This window comes from Geotrypetes seraphini, chromosome 3, assembly GCF_902459505.1.
Source record: "Geotrypetes seraphini chromosome 3, aGeoSer1.1, whole genome shotgun sequence".
NCBI classification, from domain to species: domain Eukaryota; kingdom Metazoa; phylum Chordata; class Amphibia; order Gymnophiona; family Dermophiidae; genus Geotrypetes; species Geotrypetes seraphini.
This window is the reverse complement of record NC_047086.1, coordinates 90,316,952-90,344,298: the sequence shown is the minus strand read 5'-3', so window position 1 is coordinate 90,344,298 and position 27,347 is coordinate 90,316,952. Positions and strand designations below refer to the sequence as shown.

General features: G+C 41.9%; 1 protein-coding gene across 2 annotated transcripts in view; it reads right to left on the bottom strand.

The window, feature by feature from the left end:
- Positions 1-11,733: 11,733 nt before the first annotated feature.
- Positions 11,734-27,347, bottom strand: part of HPCAL1 (hippocalcin like 1) — a 246,800-nt gene continuing 231,186 nt past the window's right edge. For both annotated transcript variants that reach the window (XM_033937090.1, XM_033937089.1), the window contains exon 4: positions 11,734-12,772. In XM_033937090.1, the coding sequence (XP_033792981.1) occupies positions 12,675-12,772 (98 nt within the window). In that variant the 3' untranslated portion in view covers positions 11,734-12,674. The remainder of the gene's footprint in view (positions 12,773-27,347) is intronic.

The following is a 27,347-nucleotide window of genomic DNA, read 5'->3' as shown; positions in this document are numbered from 1 at the left end:
TTTTCCCCCCCTAAATGCTAGTAGTCAATGAAAATGGAGTTCAGTTTTGATTGAGAAAGAAAGTTGTCTGCATGGATAAAAAAAAAAAAAAAAAATCTGACATTTAACAAGGACTACATCTATGAATGGCTTTTAAAAGAGAGACATACTAATTTAAATTCAATTAGTAATTGAGTGACTGTCAATTAAAAATTTTTTTTTCAGTTCAATCTGTTTATTGTTTTTTTTGAACAGTACAAGCAGAAAAACAAAAATAACATCAGGATGGTGAACAGGCAATGTACATCAACAGGATGGCATAGTACAGGAATAGGCAATTCCGGTCCTCGAGAGCCAGAACCAGGTCAGGTTTTCAGGATATCCACAATAAACATGCATGAGATAGATTTGCATCTCAAGGAGGCAGTGCATGCAAATCCATCTCATACATATTCATTGCGGATATCCTGAAAACCTGACCTGGTTCTGGCTCTTGAGGACCGGAATTGCCTAACTATGTAGTATAAGAGGGAAATACAATCCAATAACTGGGCTTAAAAGAAGATACAAAGTATAGCAATGAAAAGAGAGCAGCAGCTAACAGAGCAGGAGCATTGAGATCCGTACAAGAAACCAAGCCAAAGATCCACCAGCTACACAAGTCAAAAATAATGCAAAAAGTACTGGATGCACAATAAGGGCACTCATACCAGGAGTAGTTAAGTAGGTAATAATGAATCACAATAAACCAGAAAGGGTTGCCAGATCTCATGATATCGCTGTACTTGGTCTGTGCATTCAGCTACATGGAATTAGTAATTACTGATCAAACTAACATGTCTCCACCATTGCAGAATAGTGGCTTTGTGAAGATTTCCAACGTATAAATACAATCTTAAGAGCCACAGCTAAACAAACATTGAACAAATGCGATTCAGCCTGAGCTAAAGGAGTAGGCAAAGCAAGCGAGTGGAATACAAGAACAGAACAGGAAAGAGGTGCAGATAGAGAAAGCCTAGCAGTCATTACTTCCCACACCTCAGCCCAATAGCGTTGCACGGATGGACAACCATAGACCATGTGCTACAAAGTCCCAGGAGCTGAGGTACAAGGCCAACATGTGTTTGTAACAGACTGCTTTGTGCGCCAACTCTTAAGGTGGGGTTGGTTGGGGGGGGGGGTGGGGTCTCGTGGGTCATAGTAACATAGTAGATGACAGCAGATAAAGACCCGAATGGTCCATCTAGTCTACCCAACCTGATTCAATTTAAACTTTTTTAAATTTTTTTCTTCTTAGCTATTTCTGGGCAAGAATCCAAAGCTCTACCAGGTATTGTGCTTGGGTTCCAACTGCCAAAATCTCCGTCAAAACCTACTCCAGCCCATCTACACCCTCCCAGCAATTGAAGATCTCTCCAGCCCATCCTCCCCCAAACAGCCATATACAGACAAACAGACTGTGCAAGTCTGCCCAGTACTGGCCTGCGGGTGGGGTGAGGTTTTTGGTGGACTGATCGGGGGATCGGGTTGTGGGGGGGGGGGCTGCATCGGGGTAGGAGGGCCTGGGATCCCTCCTACCCAGATCTTAGTGAGGGATAGGGAGGTGCCTGGGCAGGAGGAGTTTGGCTCCCTCCTGTCCGATCTTGTAAGGCGGGCATATCGCAGGGCAGGAGGGGTTGGGCTCCCTCCTGCCTGGATCGAGTCACGGGGGAGGGTTGATCACTGCAGGAGAGATGGTTCATCTCTCCTGCCGCGATGGTGATCGCCCGCCCCCCCCCCCCCGAACCATGGCACTTCAGGGTGAAGATCGCCAGCAGGAGAGCCATCTCTCCTGCAGCGATAATTGCAGTAGGTGGTAGGCAGTTTGCTGGGGCTGCTGAGCTGCAGCGATCAGCTCAGTGGCCCCTTTTTCGGCACTTATTATTATTATTATTTTATTTCTTATATACCGCCAAAGCCGTAGTAGTTTGAGGCGGTTTACAATAAAGAAGGGCTGGACAATCAGCGAATAGTTACAATCAGTGAATAAGAACATAAAAAATGCCATTCACCGGATCAGACCCTAGGTCCATCCTGTCCGGCGACCCGCACACGCGGAGGCCAATCCCGGTGTTCCCTGCCAAAGACCCTGTTTACCCGTACCCCTCAATATGTTTTGCAAGAAGGTGTGCTCCAACTTGCCCTTGAATCCTGGAATGGTGGTCTCCGACACAACCTCCTCCGGGAGAGCATTCCAAGCGTCCACCACTCGCTGAGAGAAACAGAACTTTCTGATATTTGTCCTGGGCCTGGTGCCCCACAGTTTCAGTCCATGACCCCTTGTCCAAGTCACATTTGACAATGTGAATAATGATGTTTTTTGCTCTATTTTGTCGAATCCTTTTAGTATTTTGAAAGTCTCTATCATGTCCCCTTGCAGCCTTCTCTTCTCGAGGGTGAATAATCCCAGTTTTCCGAGGCATTCATTGTAGCTCAAATTCTCGAAGCCTTTTACTAGCTTCGTGGCTCACCTCTGCACTCTCTCCAACAGGGTTATATCCTTCTTCAGGTAGGGAGACCAATGTTGGATACAGTATTCCAAGTGTGGTCTGACCATAGCTCTGTAAAGCGACATCATGACGTCCGCCGATCTGCTCGTGATTCCCTTCTTTATCATGCCCAACATCCTGTTTGCTTTCTTTGCCGCCGCTGCGCATTGAGCCGACGGCTTCAGGGTCTTGTTTATCAGTACCCCCAGATACAGATACGCGAATAGTTACAATCAGTGAATACAGATATAACAAAGAATCAGCGAATACGGTTTACAACAGAGAAGGGCAGGTCAACAGCGAGATGTTACAGTCAGCGAATACAGATACAATAAATATGTGTGCGGGGAATGGGCGAAATATGAGGGACAAAAGTAGGTGGGCAGGACAAAGGTTATACCTGTTTTGACTTGATCTAAGTCAAAACGTATAAGTGCCGACTAGGCAACCTGCCTAAACTTTTGGTTATACCTGCTGTACGCCTATGTCTAGGTCGGCCCTCTTCCCACCCTTTCCCCTACTCTAAAACCATCTCTCTTTGCTCTATGCGTTTAGAGGCAGGGGAAAGGCCTAAGCTGGTTTGTTTAAAACCAGCTTTGGTTATGGGTACTTTGACGATAAAGCTTTTTGATTGTCCAAATACCTATTTAGGCCACTTTTTAGACTTTTTATTTTTTGATTATGAGCCCCTTAGTGTATAGTTGTTTATAAAAGTGAACAAATTGTTCCGCAATTTCTGAGGGTATGGTAACTAGCCTTATTACAGCCCTCAAAATAAATTATATTTTGCTTATAAAACAGTACGCCCGCTCGTTCTGTAAAAATGTCGTTATAGGAAAATTTAAGTTTTTGCAATTGCGGGCGAAGTAGCGGTGTAGGTGTACAAAGATAGGTTTGTTCTAGAGATTTTATCTGGTGATCTAAATCTCTGATGAGGGTCTGTTGCAACTTATTTTTTCTAGCCGTGTAAGAAATCATTTCACCTCTGAGAAACGCTTTATAGGTGTCCCAAATGATGTGATAGGGAAGATAAGGAGAATCATTGTATTCAAAATAATCCGCCATCCATTTGAGAAAGTGAGAATGAAAGTCCGGATCTACTAGGAGAGCTGCATTGAAACGCCAGGCTGGAATAGGGTGCTCAGGCGAAGGGAAGGCCATAGTTAACGTGATACAGGAATGATCAGAGATATGCAGAGGTTCAATAGTGGCACTGGAGACAGAAGAGATCAAGGATTGAGATAAGAAGAAATGGTCTATCCTCGAATAAGTGTCATGTGGAATAGAGTGAAACGTGTAGTCCATAGCGTTAGGATGAAATAGAAGCCAAACATCAGTGAGAGCGGCCCCCTGAATCAAGTGTTTCCAAGTAGTATGTGCTTTGAGAAATCTATAAGACACATTAGATTTCCTATCTAAACAAAAATCAGAAATTAAATTAAAATCCCCCCCCCACCAAATATGGTCCGAAGAAAGCGTGGAAATGTTCTGTCAATAGATCCACATAAAAGCTTGGATCATCTTTATTCAGTCCGTATACATTAATCAAAGTATATGTGGTATTGGTAATAAGCATCGTGAGCATGACCCATCTCCCTGCTTTGTCATGACTCTGGGATAAGACAGAGTAAGAGAACTTACGGGACAATAAAATAGCTACTCTTCCCTTATGACCCTGGGCTGGCGAAAACACACAATCTGGAACCCACTCTCTCTGCAATTTCTTGGATTCTCTACTGGTTAAATGAGTTTTTTGCAGAAATATAATGGAGGCCCCCAAATGTTTAAAATACAAAAGTAGCTTCTTACGTTTGATCGGATGTGTTACCCCTTCACATTTAAAGATACAATTTATGTTCACTCATCAGCCCTGAAGAAACACAGATCACTTAGTGGACAGTGCAGCATAGAAGTAGAAATGCTCTGTAGTACCCTTGAAAAACAAAAGGTAAAGTGTAGCCCAATTACAGAAAAACACACAACATCCCAAATCTGTATTCACTCCCCATACCATCCCATAAAACTCAGCCCATACATACAAACCAAACCCCCCCCACACTTCCCCCTCCAGAAACCCAAACATTTGGCACCCTCCATAGGGGGTGAAAGCCCAGAGGCCAACTAATCTGACTCCCATTCCCCACCCTCAGAACTCCATTATACAGAACCATTATGTCTATGCAACTGCCAACTCAAAACAAGAGAAACACAATGAATCATATATAAGCTAAAGTCCTGTATAGCATATTTCTTTGACTATGGTTATTTCTTTGACTACGGTTCCCGTAGTCTTCACAGACTGCCTCCAGTCATTCAATGGCTTTGTGATCTTCCATTTGCCGTGTTGCCACATCATCTAGCAGCTTGTATTTCTTTTCCATGGAGGAGAGTTGGGTGCCCACATTCGATACTGTGGTGGTCAGATAAGTAATCTCGTCCTTGATGTCTGTCTGGCTTTCCGTTAGCACCTCTGAAATGTGTTTCAGTTATTCAGCAATTTCTCCCATATTGTCGAGAATCTCGGAGAGAGTGAGAACTAGAAGGCCTTGAGCATGCGCAGATGCTCAAGGCCCAGCCAAGCAAGAGGGAGTATTTTCGGGCACCGGCATGTCCTGTGCGTTGTGTTTGGATGGGTGGGTGAGTGGGGGATACCAGATCGCAGCGGGGGGGGGGGCAGGGGGGGCACACGGGGGGGGATGCTGGATCGCAGGGGGGGGGCACTCGCAAATCGAGTCAACGCTCAGTTTGCGAGGCGCAGATTTTGTAAATGTTTTGCTCGTCTTGCAAAACACTCGCAAACACTTGTAAACAAAGGTTTGATTGTACAGTATTTGTAATTGATGTAAACCGCATAGAACATTACAGTTTTGCATTATATAAATAAATTGTTCTTATTATTATAAGGAGGCATAAAAGATTATCTTGTTCTTGTACAGTCAGCATTAATGAGAATTTCATGCCTGTTCCTTCTCTTTAGTACAAGCAAATAAGATCCATAACTGTTTTATAGGTTCTATAGAAAACATGATAGTAGTGTGCTGTAACAAAGGGCAAAGGGTTGCATCCATGTACCAGTCTGGGCTTACTGGTAGGATGGGTAGGCACATAGTTCCTCTTCAATTCCCCTTCTCTACCAATTTTAAACAAATACCTTAAGTTAGTGATGAAACACTATGTAGAGCAGCAGTGGGCTCTGGGTACGTCCAGACTTTGAAAGATTGTATATAATCAGCCTAACATATTTTAGCATCACAGCACCTGCATTGGGGGCAATTTTAAAATTTGTTGCTAAGTCAGATACACACATATTGCATATACCCACCATAAAAGTTGGACCACCTCAAAATAAGAAGTAAAGCTCAACAATGGGCTTTCCCAGCATGCAACAGTGTGCCAAATTGAAGCTTCTTGAGAAATGACAGTTGTAACTGACACCACTATAGAAAGAACCATCTGTAAAGGTTCCTATATAAGACCCCTTTGAGTAAGAGTGCCAAATATCCACTGGAGCTAGCAGCTGCAAATTGAAGAAGCACGCCTGAGGCAGAGGGATAAATAACACCGAATGCAGCAATAGTAGAGTACTGGCTTAGGTACAGTGTGAACCACAGGCTTACCAAGCTCCGCTAGATTATCTAAAAGGTAAGGCAGAACAGCTCATCTCTATAAGAGAAGACTGAAACCCATTTTGTGCTACAGCAAAAAAGAAAAAGGTTAAATGAAGTCACTCTGTACATACTTTTTTTATTATTTAAATATAGCATGACTTTCAGCTTACCTTACTTTAGAAGCACATTAGCACAATATAACTGACTCACAGAAGATGAAGTAGGTAATTAACTAGAAAGACAGAATAGGGGTATCTTCCCCCCCCCCCTTATTCTATTCTTATTTATATCCCACACTATTCTCACAATAGATTCTGGATGGATAACAACAATTTAAAAATGTGTCCATACAAAATTATTCATTTAACAATAATTTAAAATAAAAAGTTTAACAATTTCACCGCTGTGTCTTTCAAAGAAGCGTAAGCCGCGCATGCGCACTTCCTATGGGTCGCTACAGCTCAAGGAAAACGGACCCACGCGATGGGAGTGCGCATGCGCAGCCTAGCGGTTTATTATATTAGATAATAAAGAAATATCTTTTCTTCGTGCAGTTAGAAGATCATTCCAAAGTTTTGTTCCTATAAACTGAAAATTGTACTGAAAAACTGCCACGTAGAAAACATGTAGAAAACAAGCCCCATTGCCTTAACTGAAAACATTCTGCTGAAGTCTAGCAAAAAATTTGAGCTCCTTCAAGCTTCTATTTCTCAGGACTTGAGAAAGAGAAGCTTCCTGGAATAGCAAAGAATTGTGAAGCAGAGAAGAATTCCATCTCCATTAACTTCTAAAATTTGCAGCCTTCAGGTAAAGGTGGTGCTCCCTATTGGAGGAAAAGTGACATTACAGCTGTTCTTTCTGAAGTTAAAAAAAAAAATAAATAATAATAATAATCAAGCTTTAGTACCACTATACTGACATTCTAGAGGAGAATAAGCACTGGAAACCAGGTATCCTTATTACCTACCCTCCTGAACTTGCTGATGATATGCACCTTATGACTACATGTGTATTTTTTTTTCCTTAAGTTAGAGTAACAGGAGTTTGATGTATTTGACTATCTTAGATATCTATATGTTCTACCTCCCTTACACCACGGTGTCTATTAAAACATTTTAACATATGTTGAACTGACACTGGAAATAGCACACTGAAATATTATCTGTTTTTTCCCCCACTTATTTGTGCTTTCCTTACGTACAAATAATCCTTGCTGAACATTGCCTTGGGTGGGTTTCTTCAAAAAGTGGTAAATAAATTCTAACAAACACATCTGATAGCTTTACATGTAGACCAGCCATGCACAACATACAGCCTGTGGACTGCATGCGGCCCGATATGGCGCCAGGTTGAACTTATACTGTCCGTGCTTCCTGGTGTTTTATTTTCTATACCATCTAAATCCTAAATGGGGATAATACATTCATAAATTTATAAAACAAAATAAAAACTCACAAACAAAATAGACAAATCCTCAGAGAGTCAGCAATTGAGAGATCAGTGCCAAAAAGGCATATACACATGATTACAGACAAATTCTCAAAAATCAAGAATCATAAGAAATCAATACCTAGAAAAAGGCATTTACAAATAATTGTGTTTTAAGTAATTTCCTAAATATGCCCTTTTCACCATGTTTCCCTATTTGGATAATAAGTGAATTCAACAATTTGACTCCTGCACAACAGAAGGTCTTTGAACTGGTCTCAACATATTTTATTTATTTATTTTTAAAATTTTTATACCGTTTTATTCCAAAACGGTTTACAATAAAATGACATACATAAAATATTGAAACAGGTCAGAACAGACAAAAGCAAAAGCAGAAAGATTCAATCCTTGCAATAGGTCAAATGCTCAAAGAAATGCATCAACAAATAATTGCGTTTTCAGCAGTTTCCTGAAAGAAATTCCTATCACCATATTTCCGAATTTGACCAACAAGGCCATTCCACAGTTGTTCCTGCACATGAAAAGGTCATGGCATTCGTTTCCACATACTTGGGATTGGCCTTTGTTTTCAACAGTGTTGAATTTTCAGAACGCAATGATCTTGATGGGTGGTAACCAGACATCAACCTCTTAAAAAATTCAGGAATCATGCCATATAGAAATTGATGACATAGAATACTTGCTTTATATTGGATTCTAAATACAACTGCAGTTGTCGGAGATATGATGTAATGTGCTCATATCTTAATGCTCTGGCCGCAGCATTCTGGATCACCTGCAATGCCCTGCACCTGGTTTTAGTTATTCCCAGGTACAGGACATTGCAGTAGTCCAGCCGCAACAAAATCATTGCTTGTACAACAGCATGAAAGTCAACTGGTGACAGCATTGGTTTTAAATGATACAATAAATGTATCTGGGCAAAGCATACTTGCACTGTCTTTACCACTTGGCAACTCATTTGACTTTAATAAGACTGAATTCTCAGATCGTAGTGATCTGTTTGATAAGTAGACATTTTTCTTGAATAAGTACCATAAAGGAACTGGTGACAAATCATCACTGCTTTATACTGAATTCTAAAAGCAACTGGCAACCAGTGCAGTTGTTGGAGATAGGGTGTAATGTGATCAAATTTCAACATACCCGTTATCAATCTAGCTACTGCGTTTTGTACAATTTGCAATGCGCTGCACCTCGTTTTGGTTATTCCAAGGTACAGAGCATTGCAATAATCTAGCCTCGACAAAACCATCACCTGAACAACAGTACAAAAATCAAAGGATGATTTCGGTTTCACACGATTCAATAAGTGAATCTGTGCAAAACATGCTTGGACTGCCTTAGCAACTTGACAGTTCATTGAAAGACCTGGATCCAGTTTTACACCTAAAATGGTCCGACTCACTCACTGATATCACTTCATCAATTTTACCTTTAATTCTTTAGGCCACTTATGATCAGGTTTCCCCGCAAACATTACTTCAGTTTTATCTACATTCATGGCCTCTTTTACGAAGCCGTTTAGCACGAGCCGCTGCGGTAATGGCCCCGAAGCCCATAGAGATTTAAAGGGCTATGGGGCTGTTGCTGCACGGCAGCCGCTAGTGCGGCTTTGTAAAAGAGACCCTCAGTCTCAAACCCTGCTTAAACATTCATTCAACAATTTTGCTCATGTAATTACTCAGAGACTTTTCCAAATCCTGTCCCCATCCAGGCACTTGAAAATAAAAAGTAACGTCATCTGCATATATTTGATATTCAACCCCTAGGGATTGTTACATGTTAAATCTTCGGGCAGCTGCTGCATCAATGAGCAAGTCTACCCCAGTGCACTTCATTCTACTTCTGGGGCAGGCCTGCACAGTGAAGACTTACAAATCGTAAACTTCATGTTACTGCCCTGTATGCCAGGACTCCTACCTTTTGCTGCCATTGCGTATCTGTTGGGAGTCCTGCCTTCCTCGTCTTCTCTCCCCACCCCAGGACCAGCAGCGACAGCTCAGTGGGCTTTTAACTTTGCCACACAGCTGCCGCTAGCATTAGTTTAGATACGGTTTCATCAGGAAGCCTCGGGGCCTTTGCTAGGCTGGCCCGCTTCGATGATGTGAGGCGGGTTGGCCTAGCAAAGGCCCCGAGGCTTCCTGATGAAACCGTATCTAAACTAATGCTATCGGCAGCTATGTGGTGAATTTAAAAGCACACAGTGAGATCTGCCGCTAGGCTAGAGAGAGGAGAGGTATTGCTGGACAGCAGAGGAGGGAAAGGGAAGGGAGGAGAGTTACTGCTGGACAGGGGGAGGAGGGAAGGGAGGAGTTACTGCTAGAAAGGAGGAGGAGGGAAGGGAGAAGGGTACTGCTGGACAGGGGGAAGGGAAAGGGAAGAGAGAAGAGATGCTGCTGGCATGGCAGAAGGGGAGGGAAAGGAAAGGTGCTACATACTGGAGGGGAGGGTGAGATGGTGCATGGAGAGAGAGCATGTTGGGTTGGGGGGTAGGAAGGAGGGATGCCACTCAAGGGAAGAGGCAAGGACAGAGAGAGAAAGCGTGCAGGAGGCAGAAAGTTTTGGATTCATGGAGAGGGTGAGATGGATGGGGAGGACAGAAAGGAGGGAAGGAGAAATGTTACACTGGGAGGAAGATGAACGTCACACTGGGAGGAAGATGAAAAGTTGGACTCATGGAGGGAGAAAGATGTTGGTTAGGGGAGGAAAGGAGGACCATGCAGGAGGAAGAGAGAAAGAAATGTTGGACTGGTAGAAAGGAGGGAGAAATGTTGTACTGGGAGGGGGGCCAGAAAGGAGGAAGGGAAGGGAGATGGACTGCAGGGGGCGGAAAGGAGGAAGGGAAAGAGAAATGTTACACTGGGAGGGAGGAGAGATGACTAAAGGAAGGAAGAGATACCAGACCAGGGAATGGAAGGGAAGGAGGGGAGTCTGGTAGTGCTATAGAAATAATAGTAGTAGTAGCAGTAGTAGTAGTAGTAGTAGTAGTAGTAGAGAAAGATGCCAGACTAGGAAGGGGGGGGAAAGGAAGGAGAGAGTTGTCAGACTACTGGGGGGGAGGGGGGTAAGGAGAGAGATGTCAGACCATGGAAATGGGAAGGGAAGGAGTGAGAGATAGGAAGGGATGATAAGACATGGAAAAGTAGATTTTGAGAAGCAGAAAAATGGAAAAACTGATTAAGTTAATGCCAAAGATGGATGCATGGCAAAAAGTGAAGGAGAGAAAAATAGTCAATGCATAAGAAGGCACTGGAAACATAGGGCTCCTTTTACGAAGGTGTGCTAGCAGTTTTAGTACATGCTACAATACCGCGCACGCTAACGCCTCCATAGATCTGGCGTTAGTATTTTCTGTGTAGCACAGGGTTAGCATGTGTGGCATTGTAGCGCGCGCTAAAAACGCCAGCGCATAAAAGGAGCCCATTGTTAAAAGCACTGAAAAATAAAGTCACCAGACAACAAAGGTAGGGAAAATGATTTTATTTTCAATATAGTGATTGAAATGGGTCAGTTTTGAGCATTTATATTTGCTGTGTGTATTGAGTGTATATAAAAAATGAAAGAAAAAATTGCATTACAATTAGTAAAGGGGCAGGATCTGGGGCAGAGCTTGGGAGGAGGTCTGTGGTTGGGGGTGCTTAGCTTGAAGTAGTTGAGAAACACTGCTGTAGGCAATCAGCCGGTGCCAGTGCCTCTCCTTCTCTTCCCTGCTGGCACCCCTCCTGGCGTCTCAGGGCCTGTCTGGAAGGCCTCTGCGCATGCACGGATGTCGACGTGATGTCGCGCATGAGCATGTCGTCATTACAGCAACATCCGTGCACTTCCGGGTGCCTCGTTCCGTGGCCACTAGCTGCGGCCCTCGCTACATTTTCCAACTTCGTTGCGGCCCCGGATCATTTTTGAGTTGTGCAGGCCTGGTGTAGACAGTTCTGTACTAATTAAATCAATTTCAGCAATAGTTTTAAGCAGAATGCTGCACATTCCAATTTCTTCCTCTAGGAAACTCAGTATCCACTGAAGATACAATATTTATTATTAACTAAAAGGATAAATAATCCATTTTCCTTATGTATCTCTGGATGATAGTTTTGGATCCTTCCATAACAAAATTACAGAATTCAACTCCACTTTTAGCTTGCTTCACTCATCAAATATCAAGATTCTGAGAAGGAAAAACATTTTATTTCAATTAATATTTCTTGGCATTAGGCAGAGATTAAATAACACTGGAATGTACTGGTTATAGCAAAGGTTATAATAACAGTAGTACAGTTTATCCAATTTGTTTATTTTAATCAGTAGTCATTAAATGTTGCAACCACCCTAGTGGATCCGTACAGAAAAATAAGATTAATCCTTTTATTTAAATTTCAACACAGTAAATGCAAGACCAACCAACTGTAAAAAATAAACTTTTAAAAACAAATGCCTGCATTCAGTAGTTAAACTGAGTGAAATATCCATACAAACTGCTAGTCATGCATTTTTTTTTCTTATGCAGATATTTGCTAAATGCATAAATATCACAAAAAGTGTTGAATTAAGATTTGAATAAGTTTCAGACATGTGGAAGAAGGCTTTACAACTACCAGCTACATTGAAAATGACAAAAAAATCATATAAGTGCAAGCAAGTTTCCTTAACTGAAAAAAGTAGAGAGATTTTTTTTCCATTTTTGTTTCTTTAGTTCGTGTGTCTATATATTCAATCTGCTCATCCAAAAAGGATCATCTTCTATTCACCAAGTCTCCTGAGCTTCCATCTAATGTCTTCTTGGGGGAGGAAGGGGGGGTGTCACTAGAATCTCACATATCCTGTGCTTTAATCATATGATTTCATGAGTCACTAGTAACTAATTCTGTATATGCATGTAAACATATCTTAAATTATGTCAGGTATGCAGAATGAGTCAATAAATGGAAAGCAATTGCAAATAAAAGGAATGTTACATGAATTTAATGAGGTGGCCATCTTCGCTAAGACATATAGAAACCAATCTAGCGATGGAATATTTATCCACTAACAGTTGAGGAATGATGAAGAAGGCAAAGCTTGAATGACAAGCCAGTGTTCCATTGCAACTGTCCAGACAGATGAGCTTAAATTAGAACTGACTCGCGCTGCTTGGGTCACATTGTAACAGTCTCACAATTGAGGGATCACTCTTGGCACCTTTAATAAATTCTTCAAGGGAAAGTTTACCTGGGAGGGAGAAAAAAAAAAAAAAAAAAGTAGTGATGGCAAATCAATCTTTCAATTAAGCAAAAAGGCAGGCAAAAAGCTAGAACTATTTTATTTTAAGAAAATTTCTATAGTCTAAAACCTAAATGGTTTATATGATGTTACATACATAGGTTTATAAAACAAAATAAAAAAACACAAACATAAGTAAACAAGTCCTTGGAGAATCAGAAAAATGAAAAAAAAAAAAAAAAAAAAAATCAATGCCAAAAAAGGCCTCGTATACAATTATGAACAGGTTCTCAGAAATAAGCAGTCAGGAGGGAGCAATATCTAAAAAAAAGGCATTTACAAACAATTGTGTTTTAAGTAGTTTCCTAAATGTGCCTTTTTTTTTTTTAACCACATTTCCATATTTAACCCACAAGTGAGTTCTACAGTTTCACCCCTGCACAACAAAAGGTCAGTGCACTAGTTTCAACATATAAAGCAGCATTTCTGGGTTGATAACTGAGTTGCAAGGGAGATGACAAAGTTTGTTCTTGTCCCCACAAGCCTTGAACAGTTATGAACTTACTATATATTTAAATCTTTTTATTAAAGTATAAAAAGGAATAATCTGTTAAACTGTTCTTTATAAATCAAATACAGAATAAAGAAAAAAAAACAACCCTCCTCATCTCTAGACACAGATGTTAGCACTCTCTGAGCATGCTTGTTCACGTGTCAACTCAGAATGCTTGGGGAATGCTGCATCAGTGGCAGGGGGGCATGCTGCCAACTTCCTTGGTCCTGAGGCACCACGAGGAGGAAAGGGGTGGGTGGGGGCGCTTCAGCATTCTTGCCAGCAAAAGTACAATTCTTAACGCAATTTGTTGGGGTAAGGGAGAGGAAATGCCTGCTCCCTTTCCTTGCTTAGGGGACTTAGGAGTAACCTTTCATGTTCATCCTATGCCCCCCCTTTTCTAAAACTTCCTTTCAAGCGAAAGACTTACTGCCAGTGCATTAATGCCACCAAGGTATTTAAACATCTCTGTCTTCGGTGCAGTTGTCCAGGTCCTTGCCGTGTCTGGGTAAATAGATCTGACATTTTCAACCATACCAAAGCACGATGGCTGAACTGTCAGTTCTACATACCCAGACGCGGCAAGATCCGACAACTGCAACAATTGTGATGCTAGCCACGGAAGCCTAAGAGAACATATAACCCAACATTATGGGGATTACATCTTTAAACTTGCCAGAGAATTCTCCATAATGCGGGAAAGAGAGATCTAAAATTAATCCAGCTAGCTTTCTTATGCTGCTATAGGGAAGCAAGCATTATCCCCATTTTCCTCAAATTGTGCCACCATGTAAATACATCAGCAGCACAGCAGATTCTGACCCACTCAAACCTAGCCAAATGCATCCTGAAGAAAGCCACAACATGATGGCTGAAACGTTGGTTCTATTGTACCTACCCAGACGTGGTGAGACACGGACAAGTACAACAATCATGACACCATCTGCGGAGGCCTAAGAGAACATCTCTATCACCTCTCCCGCCTTTCTTCTAAAGTATACACAAGATAAAATCTGTCAGATGAAAACCGCCAATCATTTCAGTAGCCACCTTCTGGACTAACTCCATACTGTTTATATCTTTTTCAAAAGTGCAGTTTCTAAATGAGATTTCACTAGAGATATATAGAGGCACTATCACCTTTTTCCTGCTGGCTGTCTTTGCCTCTTTGTCTAACAATACATTTGGTTTAAATATCAGAAACCATTCAGTGTGACATATGAAATAATAGGTGACATATTTTTCAGATCACTGTTAACAGTATCTCCCAGTAGCATAAATGCCACCACTACCTGGGGTTTTTTCCCCCCCTTAATTCTTACTTCCCTTGAACTCATCCGCCCCTAGAATCCGATTGCCCCTGTCCAGCTGGCTGCTTTTTCATTTAGTGTTGAACTGCAGGGGCCTGAAATGTTATAGTTCAGCTACAACCACCCAGTGGCGTACCAAGGGGGGGGCGGTCCGCCCCGGGTGCCAAGCCCTGAGGGGGTGCTCCCGGTCCGGTCCGTTTCCCCCCACCTGCGCCGGGTGTTGCGTTTGGAAACAGCCTGTAGCAAGATCGAGATGACAGCGATCTTTGCTTGCTTCGGCTGTTTCCTCCGCTGCGGTCCCGCTCCTCCTCTGACGTCAGAGGAGGGACGGGACCGCGGCGGAGGAAACAGCCGAAGCAAGCAAAGATCGCTGGCATCGCGCGATCTTGCTGCAGGCTGTTTCCCCAGGGAAATGAAGCGTGGAGACTGGGGGAATGAGCAATGCTTCGTGGTGGTGGTGGTGGGGCCGAGCCGAGCGGTCCTTCGAGGTAGTGGGGGGGGGGGGCAGCAGGCCTTCAGGGTGGGGCGGGCAGGCAGGCAGACCTTGTTGAGGGGGGGGAGACAGGCCTTCAGGGGGACATGCCTTCATGAAGAACAGGCAGGCAAGCCTTCAAAGGGGGGACAAGCCTTCGGGGGGTGCAGGCCTTCGGGTGGGGGGGTGCAGGCCTTCGGGGGTAGGGGGACAGGCCTTCAAGGGAGGGCACAGACCTTCAAGGGGGGGGGACAGGCCTTCGAGGAGGGTGTACGCCTTCGGGGTGGTGCAGGCCTTCAAGGGGGGGGCAGGTCTTCGAGGGGGTGCAGGACTTCAGGGGGGTGCAGGCCTTCGGGGGGGGTGCAGGCCTTCAAGGGGGGGGACAGGCCTTCAAGGGGGCAGGCCTTCAAGGGGAACAGGCAGGCAGGCCTTCAAGGGGGGACAGGCCTTCGAGGGGGGTGTAGGCCTTCGGGGGGATGCAGGCCTTCAAGGGGGGGACAGGCCTTCAGGGGGTGTAGGCCTTTGGGGGGGTGCAGGCCTTCAGGGGGTGTAGGCCTTTGGGGGGGGTGCAGGCTTCCGGGGGGGCAGGCCTTCAAGGGGAACAGGCAGGCAGGCCTTCAAGGGGGGTGTAGGCCTTCGGGGGGATGCAAGCCTTCAGGGGGGTGTAGGCCTTCGGGGGGATGCAGGCCTTCGGGGGGGGGGGGGGGGGCAGGCTTCCGGCGGGGGCAGGCCTTCAAGGGGGGGGGGACAGGCCTTCGGGGGAGTGCAGGCCTTCAAGGGGGGGACAGGCCTTCAGGGGTGGGATGCAGACCTTTAAGGGGAGGACAGGCCTTCAGGGGAAGGGGGGCCCTGGTGTAGAAGTACACAGAGGGAAGGGGGAGGGGTTCAAAGAGACGTGGATATGCCGGACTTTGGGTGGGAAGAAATAATGGGTCTGAAAATAGAGGAGAGAGAGATGATGGACATGGTTTTTAGGGAGGGAAGGAACAGAAAGGGAGAGAAGTTGGACACAAGGGATGGTGTGGAGGGGGGATAGAGATACTGGTTAGGAGGGTAGTTGGGAAAAGAAAGGGAGAGATGGTGGACCCTGGGGTGGTGGGGAAGGAGGGAGAGCTGCTGGATGAAAGGGTAGTTAAGAAAAGGTGGATCTGTGGAGGGAGACAAAAAAAGGAAAGATGTCAGCCATCCGGGGGAGAGAAGGGAAACAGAAGGGGAGGAAAGAGATGGCAGATGGATGGTTAGCACGGAGAAAGAAGAAAGAAGGAGACCCTGGCAAGCAAGTTATCAGAAGACAACCAGAGCCTTGGACCAACAAAAATTTGAAAAATAACCAGACAACAAAAAGGTAGAAAAACTAATTTTATTTTCTGTTTTGTGATTACAATATGTCAGATTTGAAATGTGTATCCTGCCAGAGCTGGTGTTAGACCGCAAACGTGAGCTAGGATTTAACAGAGAGAGGAAAAGTCCTTTTTGTTTCTTTATTTTATTTACACCACAGCGCCAGTGTGGTTAGGAGAAGTCAAAGGAGGGTGAAAAAGCTATAAAATAAACCCATCAGGATGTTTGAAAAAAAACCCAATTGGGCAGGAAAATCGAATCGATAAACCAATTCAATAGGCTGAATCGAATCGAAATTTTTTTTTTCCTGAATCTGGCAGGACTAGTTTGCGCTACTGTCTTAGACTTTAGGACCTGGGATTGGGGAAGAGATGGCATTCTCAGTACTTTATAATGCAAGTGAAATGAGGATTTGGTCAGATTTTTGAAGGGTCTGCACTCTGCAGAAGAAAAATATTGTGTAGGCCGGGGACATGAGACAGCAGGAAATGGGAACTTTTCTTCCTTCTATTTTTGTGAATGGAAAGGCTGAAAATGTCAGAGAGTTCAGTTAAAATATGTGCTTTATAAGAAAATATAATAATGTGTTTTATAAAGTTTATAGCATTGCTGGCCTACCCGGTGAGGTGTTCCTAGTGGTGGTGGTGGCAGCGTGTCAATGTGTTGAGAGGAAGAGGTGATCTGGGAAATTCTGCTGAGTAAACTCCGGGCCCATTTCCACCCCCCAGTTAGTCCACTCCACTCAACTGGTTCACACACTGAGTGGGTCTTTGGGTGTTGTTCCTGGGTAGTTGTTTTGGGATCTCTTCCAGTGGTTTGTCAGTATCTCCTTCTGGTCCAAGGAAGGAAACTTTGTTAACCTTAGCCCTGACCTACAGAATATGTTTGTAACAGCGCTGCTTGTGTGGCATTAGTCTATGTAGTGATTGAAAGAAAAAAACAGACCTTTGCACATTTTTGCACTATATGGTGGGTGTATGAGGAGATTCACATTTCCTGCACAGCTAAGTCCGTGTGAAGTTACCTTGTGCTGTATTTGACATCTAGCAAAGTCTCTGTTTGGAAGGAAAGATCTCAGCTTAAAAATGAAGTGGCCAGAAGTTATGGTAAAAGCAGATAGCGTAGCTGGTTTTAAGAAAGGTTTGGACAAATTCCTGGAGGAAAAGTCCATAGTCTGTTATTAAGACATGGGGGAAACATTTGCTTGCCCTGGATCGGTAGCATGGAATGTTGCTACTCTTTGGGTTTTGACCAGGTACTAGTGACCTAGATTGGCTTCCATGAGAATGGGTTACTGGGCATGATGGACCATTGGTCTGACCCAGTTAGGCTATTCTTATGTTATATTCTCATCTGTAGGGGCCTTTGTTTTCACTTCTTATTTTAATGTATTTTTTTTCTGAGAACTTATCAGTGTTTTTTATAATGGGAACAAAAATGGAAGAGAATTAATGTGTATGGAATGGGGGGTAACTAATTTCTTCAGCTAAATAATTCAATCCACCTCAACCAGACATAGGAGAACTCACGCACCATTCACACACCCTCCAACCAAAAACGTCAAAAGAAAAAAAACAGTTCGACAACCTCCTAGCCATTCGAGCTGCAACACTCGACCCCAACTCTACAATCTATTGACCTCGACCACAAACTACAAAACCTTCAAAAAAGAAATAAAAACCCTTCTATTCAAAAACACATAAAACCGAACTAACACAATCAGAACTGTCCCAAGCATCACCTGCAACTACTCCATATGTACTTCTGATGTCATGACAATTCAGACAATTTATGTTATGTTATGGTATGTTTGGAATAATGGTTACATATATGAGGTTCAATAAAAGAAAATTTTCACTGGCTGTTTCTATTATGACCATTTATTCAGTTTCATGGTTATTACAAAAAAATATTTTTTTACCTGGGGGGGAGGGTGTCAAAAAATTATGGGCCCCAGGTGCCACATACCCTAGGTACGCCACTGCAACCACCAAAACCATACAATGAAGTAAAAATATTCTAATTTATGAGAGACATGGGGGAAGCCACTGCTTGCCCTGGAATCAGTAGCATGAAATGTTGTTACTATTTGGGGTGATCTGGCTTGTCCATTGATCTGACCCAATTACCCTAGTGGGACAAATGATGGTGTTGATTTATTTAGTACGTTTTTTATGTTTTGTGGATGTGTATTTTATTATGTACGTTTTGTCGTAATCTGCCTTGTTAAAGGCAGAATATAAACCATAAACCATTATGGCTATTGTTATGAAATCATTAATACCAAACAGAAAAATCAGTTCTCTGAATTTCATAAAAATGCAAGTCGAGATTATAAGGTTTCGGCCTATGCTGATATTTTGCTTCATTTGAAGAATCCTGAATCTACCATACCGCATTTACTAGAATTGATTGATCGATTTGGTAAATTTTCGGGTTACAAAATAAATTGGAGCAAATCAGAGGTTCTTCCGTTAAATGTACATTGTGTAAAAGGTTTATTTGATCCATTCCCATTCCTTTGGAAGGAAGAGGGAATAAAATATTTGGGTATTATGATTCAGAAAACATTGGAAGACACAATGACAATAAATGAAAAATCCGTATTATTGAAAGTCAAAGAAATGTGTGAGCACTGGAACCCACTACATCTTTCTTGGTGGGGGAGAGTCCAAACCATCAAAATGATGATTTTGCCTGTAGTTTGCTACCAAATGAGTATGTTGCCGGTTTATTTTCAAGAGTCTTTTTATAAAAAATTAAATGGGATCCTTACAAAATTTGTTTGGCTGGGTAAAACTGCTAGAATAGCCTTAGCATCTCTCCAAAAATCACAATCGGCAGGAGGGGCAAATTTTCCAAATTTCTATAGATACCATCAAGCTTTCATTATGTGGCAGGGTATGTATTGGATCCTTCCTGAAATCTTGGAGCATCTTCCAGACTGGTTGATATTAGAATATCAACTCATGTCCCCATTACAATTGTGCCATATTTTGAGTATCAAGCTGCCAAGGATTTATAAGGACAATAGTTTTCTTTGTGCCATATGGAAAACATTAAAATTCATTAACAATTTAACATCTATACCAGTACAACAATCCACGTGTCTATCTTTATGGTTGAACTCCAAGATTCAAATTGGCGAGTCTAAGATCCTCTGGAAACATTGGCTGCAGGCAGGTATACGTATTTTAGATGATGTGTTATCAAATGGGAAAATGCTTGATTTTTCACAACTGCAACAATCATTCGGTATTACAAAGTTTCAAGCATATAAGTGGTTGCAGTTGAAGCAGGCCATTCAGAAGGGGATCCCTGATTGGCAAAATTTAAATAATCAGTATAGCTTGCCAGGCCTATGCTTCCAGACAGATTCGCTAGGGTATCAGGACGCCAAGTGGTATAAATTAATATCTGAGTATTTTAACAAGAAACCTAAAACTAGTCTAAAAGACATTTGGAGCATTGAGATAAAGCAGCAGATTTCTGCTACACAATGGCCACAAATTTGGACTTGGAGGATGAGATGTACAGCGTCAACATTTATGAGACAAACTTGGTTTTTTCTGTTACATAGAGTTTTTTGAACCCCAGTTTGTTTGCAGAAGTTAGACAGTTCAAAGTCTAATAGATGTTGGCATTGCCATCTTGAAATAGGGACACTGGATCATTTGTTGTTCTATTGTCCTTTGATACTCATCTTTTGGAAATCAATTTAGGGACAAATCAATTTGATTTTGAAATCTTTGATTCCGTTATCTTATGAGGTGGTTATCTGTGGTACTTTGTTGTCACCTAAACCTCCAATAGGTAGATATAAAAGCAGATTATTTGCCATAATGACTAGGACAGCCATGCAAATGATTACTAAAAATTGGAAAAATTGGGATAGATTCAATTTATCCTTTTGGTGGAATTCTTTATGTTTATGTTATAAATATGAAAAAGTGAATTCAGAAATTTCATGTAACAATAAGTTATTTAAATTAACATGAGGTCCATTGACAAATTTTGTTAACACTGATTAGTTGGACTGTCCCCTTATTTACTATATGATCTGCACATCCATGGAGGGTGGGTGGAAGGGAGGGTGGGGGGGATTATATTTTGTTGTACCAATTGACCAAAGGAAAGTGCTGTTTATGATTTTAATTGTGTATATGTAGTAATGAACGTTGTTTTTTGAATTAGGGTGGGAGGGGGGAAATGTATTGTAGTACTTCTTTGATCGATTGTAAGTGCTGTGTTGAAGCCAATTGTATGTATATCTTAATGCACAGTTTTTGTATGGAAAATTAATAAAATTAAAAAAATGCAATTAAAGATAATATTTTTAAAGGGTTTTAGACCTTGTTTTAACTATATAAAAAGCAGCTATGTTTAGGTTTCTTTACAGCAATTTTACATACCAGAAGAATAGCATGAATTTTCCTGATCCTGTCAATCTGGGAAGGGATTTCTTCAAGTTGCCATATTGGTCCATCTAGCTCAGTATTCTGCTTCTTTAACTATTGCCAATCTAGGTCACAAATACACTGAAGAAATCCAAAAAAGAATGACCAGTGCCTTAGCAAGGTTTGAACCTGTGCAGGGAGACACCGAAGGATTTCTAGTTCATTACCTTAATCCAGTGGTCTTCACTAATTTTTAAACTGGAGCCATTTTGAGTTCAAAAGAGCTAAGGAGAGCCGACAAATATCTTCCTATTTGGGACTACAATACCAACCCAAGTTTCTCGATTTCCATTCCCACCAGAATACCTGGCCTCAGTCACATATGCAGAAAAGCAGAAAACAGAAAAAAAACCTTTTTCAAATACAGATCCACAAGCTAAAAGTACTAATGTACCCAAACAAAACTCTAAGATACCAGACTCTACACACAGTAGAACACAAGGAAAATAGAAAGAAATTCATTTCTTCTTGAATAGTCCAAAACACAAAGACAACAAATATAAATTTTTCAAAATTGACATATTTCAAATCACTACATTGAAAATAAAAACATTTTTCCTACCTTTGTTATCTAGTGATTTTATTTTTCTGATCAACTTGCTCCCTCTGTCTGTGCTCTTAACTCTACTTCCAAGGCCGTCTTATGCATATGTTGCTTCTTTTCACTCCGTCACTTTTTGCACTACATCCATCTTTGGCACTGATTTTTCATATTCAGCTTTCTTCCATTTTTCTGCCTCCATCTCAAATCCATCTTCCTTTCCATCTCACTTGCTCTTCTCTATCCATGTGTACCATCTCCCCCTTCTTTTCTCTATCCAGGTGTACTCTCTTCTTCTCTGTGCTTCCAGCGTTACTCATCTACATCCATCTGTTCTCCATGTCCAACAATACCCTACTGTATTCTTGGCTCCATGCTCTCTTCCAATCCACTTTTGTTGTGTCTCTTTCCATAGCCAAGTTCTCCTCTCTCTTTCTTCTTTTCACCCACATCCTACAAGGAATCCCCCTCCCTATGCACAGACTCTCCTCTTTCTCTCCTTTTCTTTGGCATTCTACAATAAGCAGCTCCCTTACCCCCACCTCATTCTGACATCACTCATTCTAGCTCTCCCTATCCGGAATCTTCCTGCTCCCCCCATGCTGATTTTTTTTTCTTCTCTGTCCTCTATTCCCTCCCCACTTTGCGAATACAGCATCCCTTCCTGCCTGCCTACTTAATCCTGCCCACCCAATTGTCTTCTTCCTGGAAGCAATTTCCCAACTGCTCTCTGGTCAGCCCTGGGAGACCTTTCCTCTGCAGCAACATCCTGTTGCCACATGGGAGGGACACTCAGAGGAAAGACCTCTGGGATTGACCAGAAAGATCCTGGCTGAATTGCTGCTGGGAAGAACATGACTTACCTGCTAAATTTCTTTCTTTTAGTCTCTCCAGACTGGCACAGTTCACTGATGGGTAATAGCTCACCATGACCAGCAGGTGGAAACTGAGACAAACGTTTAGCTGTAGTACAAGTAGCTGTGCAGCCCCTATACTAATCAGTCTGCTGAATAGCCAAGCAGAACTAAGAAGTGCTAAGAGGTGGTAAGGAATTTTCAGGTATTTTAAGGATTTCCAGAAAGTACCGCTTTATCATATCTCATGGAGAAATTGATAATACTTTAGGAAAATTAATTAAACGCAGATTATTAACCCGAATATTGTTGTCTAAAGCTTCCAATTTTCTCTTCATAATTGTATTATCTTTAACAAATAGATCTTGATTACTCTTAATTGTTTTTAAATTCTTCTTTTCCTTAAAATACCTGAAAATTCCTTACCACCGCTTACAAAGGTTTATTATTTACCTATAAGAAATCAGGATTCTCAAAAGAAAGAAGATGAAGGAATACCACAGAAAGAATCCTTGGACGTTTCCACTTTGTTAGAGCAATCAGATAGAGAAATGGCTACTCCAGCCACTCTCTTATTGACTGTGGCCTTGGCCCCAGACAAGGATTGGATTCTTAAACTTTTCTTCAAAAACAGGGCCAAGGACTTTCTGGGTCTCCATATCCAGATATTTCCTGATGTCTCGAGAGAGACTCAGAAGAGAAGAAGGGAATTTTTAATGTTAAAACCAGGAGTGACTCAGATAGGGGGTCTTTTCTTTCTTAGGTACCCTTGTAAATGTGTCATAAGATACCGTTCCTTGAAATATGTATTCGTAGAACCAGCTCACTTGACTGCTTTCCTTTCTGCGAAACGTCTTGAGTCTGTAGAACCATCTGTACCTTTGTAATAATAATTAGCTCACTTTTCAGTAGCAGTTTAAGCGATTTTCCTTGTTAAAATATTTTCTTTTAATTTAATTTCTACTCTTATTGTTAATCCTGGATCCTAATTTGAGAACTAGTGTGTGATTAAGTTATGATGTTTATTTTATTCTAATATTTTGATTTATTTTCAGGTTTGAGAGTAAATAATAATATTATTATGTTTTCTTGATCTCACTTTCTGTACAAGATGATATGCTTGATAATAAATGTGTAAATTTTATAAATTAAAAAAAAAAAAAAAAAAGAAGTGCTAATCATAACAGTAACAACATTCTCAACAGGAGTAACAACACAGAGCAATACTGTTGGAAATTTAATAGGAGTACCTTCAGCAAAACATCCCCATAGCTCGCCAGCTAAGCCAACGCCACTGTTCTTGTAATCTCCTCTACTCTACTACTAAAAATATGAGATCCCACAGAAAAAAACCGCATACTTTACACGAATCCCGAAAGAACAAGAGACAGACAGACAGGGTGGGGACTGTGCCGGTATGGAGAGACTAAAAGAAAGAAAATTAGCAGGTAAGAACCTAATTTCTCCTTCTTTAGCCTCTCTCCAGACCGGCACAGTTAATTGATGGGATATACCAGAGGGCCACCACCAGAACACACTCACTGAACACCGTGTCCCGACGTACCTGAATGTCTACACGGTAGTATCGCACAAAGGAATGGAGAGAAGCCCGAACTGCAGCTTTACAAATATCCACCGGAGGCACAAGAGAAGACTCAGCCCAGGAAGTTGCCTGACCCCAAGTAGAATGAGCCTTCTATTCAAAAGCGATAGTCTCCTTGATCCAGCACGCACCAGCCCCCTTACGAGAACCTGCTAAGAGGACAAAAGATGTTCTGATTTCTGGAACTCCTGGGTCCATTGTACATAAGAGAGAAGGACCCGACAGACATCCAACTTGCACAACTGCATCTGCTCTTATGAGCCCTCCCAAATACCCAAGACCGGGAGGGACCAAAGACTGGTTGACATGAAAAGGTGAAACCACCTTCAGCAGAAAGGAAGGAACAGGCTGTAGCAGAACACGTTCCCTAGAAAATTCCAGGAAGGGAGGCCTACAAGAGACAGCCTTCAGCTCAGAACCATGTCTCATAGAAGTAATGGCCACTAGGGATACCGCCTTAAGAGTAAGGCCCTTCAACAAGCAGGATCCCAGGGGCTCAAAGGGAGGGCACATGAGCACGGATAGGACCAGATTGAGATCCCAGGCTGGACCCGAAGGTCACACTAGAGGCCAAAGAAATTTGGCTGCCCTTAAAAAGCTAATCACATCCGGAGAAGAACGCCACTAAATAACTTCCAACAGCCCTATACTAAGCCAGGGAAGACTGCAAAAGCTTACTACCACCTGCTGGAGACTGAGAACAGACTGGTTAGGATAGGGGTTGCACAGCTACTTGTATTACATCCAGAAGTTTTCTCAGTCTCCACCTGCTGGTCATGGTGAGCTATTACCCATCAGTGAACTGTGCTGGTCTGGAGAGAGGCTAAAGAAAAGAGGGTGGACAAAGAGTTCAGATTAGATAGTGCTCTTCAATACAAAGCCCATCACCTGTATGCAGCAGCAAATTTTAAAGTTTAGAAGGACTATGTGGGCCACCCAAAAGTTCTCCAGGGCCACCATTGGCTTATGGGCCTTGCATTGAAGATCACTGTCTTAATCACTCGGCCATTACTACCCCATTTTGTAGCCTACAGACATGCTGATCATTTGCGAATTATAGGTTTCATTTTTACAAATATGGCCATGTGCAGTAGAAACACACTCCACCCCACAAGTTTAAATTAGAGAAAGTACCCTCTATATCTCAACTGCCCTACTTTGCCTTTCAAAACGCATGCATTGGAAATATATTAAAAAAAAACAACAACAACAAAACACCCAAAAGATTATAGGGCGAGGATTTTTTCTCTCTTTTCTATTTATAGTCTGTAAAATAGTTACTGTCAAGTCCATAAATGTTTTGATTGTTTTGACTCCTCTTTTTTAGCAACTAGGGAAAGTATTAATCCTAAACAACTGGAATGCTCCCTTAGACTTGCTCATGTTGCACTACTATTTAACATGAAAAAGTCACTGTTCTTGCTGACAAAAAAATTTCCTTTTAATTCCACTGAAGGCAATGCAAAATTGCACTGCACAATATACTACATTAACTTGCCAATGCGTATTACTAATGGTTTGCATTAGTTACTACGATCTATATTATACTATAAGTGAAAACAAGCACTTAAACTATTAAACTATAGATAGGTTTTATATAAAATTTTATCATATGCATTCTAACTCTGTAATGAATATAAGCCTGTACATTAAATATTGGTATTAGATCCCTAGTGTGTGTCAAGTTAGGATAAAAACTTGTATTAAAAAAAAACAACTTACACTGTAATGATAACTATGGCAAATTATAACCTGTAAACTGTACATTTTGTTCATTGGTGTTAGACTCCTAGTATGTCTTGAGTTAGTTACAGTACAAATTTGTGATACAAGGTTGTATCTGATGTCAAATTGTAACCTAACTGTATATTATGTAACATAACATAACTTTATTCTTCTATACCGCTATAATCAATTGACTTCTTGGTGGTTTACAAGGAAGAAGGCTGGACAATCAGCGAAGTACAAATAGTTAAAATACAACAATTTTCTTAAATATACTCAATATCAGATCATGACAACAATATTCACAATTTAAGAAATAAATTTATCAAACAATGCTGACTTAGTTTATTTTTGAAATATACCATAAGACAGCATGGCTCCACTAATGCAATTGCCCAACCAGGACTGCTGCTTACTTGCTTGAAATGCGAGAGTCCTATCCAAATAGGTCTTGTATCTGCAGCCAATAATTTTTGGATAAGCAAATAATTTGCTACTCCTAGTGGGATAAAAGGTAAGTTGGGGCTAATCCCCAAATCAGCTTAAAACATATGCAAGGGGCTGACTGTCTCCTGCCGGAGGTTCCACTCTCCAGTCAGGCACCCCTTCAGCCCACTATCGGCAGTTGCCGATCGAGGAGAGGTCCTCTCTCCTCGGGATAAGAACGAGGTGAGCCGAAGAGAAAGAGGGCTGACTGTCTCCTGCCGGAGGTCCCACTCTCCAGTCAGGCACCCCTGCAGCCCACTACTGGCAATTGCCGATCGAGGAGAGGTCCTCTCTCTTCGGGATAAGAACGAAGTGAGCCGCGGAACGCGGACGTGTGCCCAAGGCCGCGTGGCCGAAGGGGCGTGGCCAAAGGGACAGGACACGCCCCTTTGGAGCCCCTTCGGAGCCAGGAGGAGCGAGGAGTAATTGGGAAGAATAATGGGGAAGCGCAAAGCCAAGATTATTTCTTCATCACCTTCTAATGTCTATGGACCTATGGATTGTCATCTTTCAGCTTTACAAGCGATATCTGAAGGTAAGACTGATGTTTGTTCCCAATCTGCCTCTCTTTCATCTGGCGAATCCACGCCTCCACCTCAACCTTTAACTGCATTATCGGAGAAGGCTGACTCCATTTCCCAGTTAGGGCTGGACTTAGCCTCCCCATTACTTTCAGAGTTGGACTCTAAAAATAATTCTATAGGGGAACATTCTTTTATGGTCTCTCCTGTTTCAATGCCTACCGGACCTATTCAAAGGCCTGAGGTGGGCAATAAACCAATTACTTTGCAAGATGTCTGGACTGTTGCTAACAGAATTGAGAGTTCACTACAGGGCACAGTAGTGCAATTATGTAAGTTTTCTTCAGAAATAACGAATAAAGTGGCTGAGCATGATACTCAATTGGTTAATATGGGGAAAAAATTAGATAAAATAGAATCATCTGTCTCTGTAATGCAATCTTGTATGATATCTCAAGTAAAAGATAATACTTTATTACATTTACAGTTGGAGAAAATGGAGAATGCTTTGAGATCTAGGAACCTCAGATTTCTGAATTTTCCTTTATCTCATTTTCTTTCTCCCTTAGAATTACTTAAAATGTATTTAAAAGATGTACTATCTTATACTGGTTTAGAAAGGTTTTGTCCAGATAATCTTTACTATATATCCAGTAGTATAATAAAGATTTCAGAAGAAGGGGGGAAAGATCAATTAGTGTCTCCTGACAGTTTGAATATT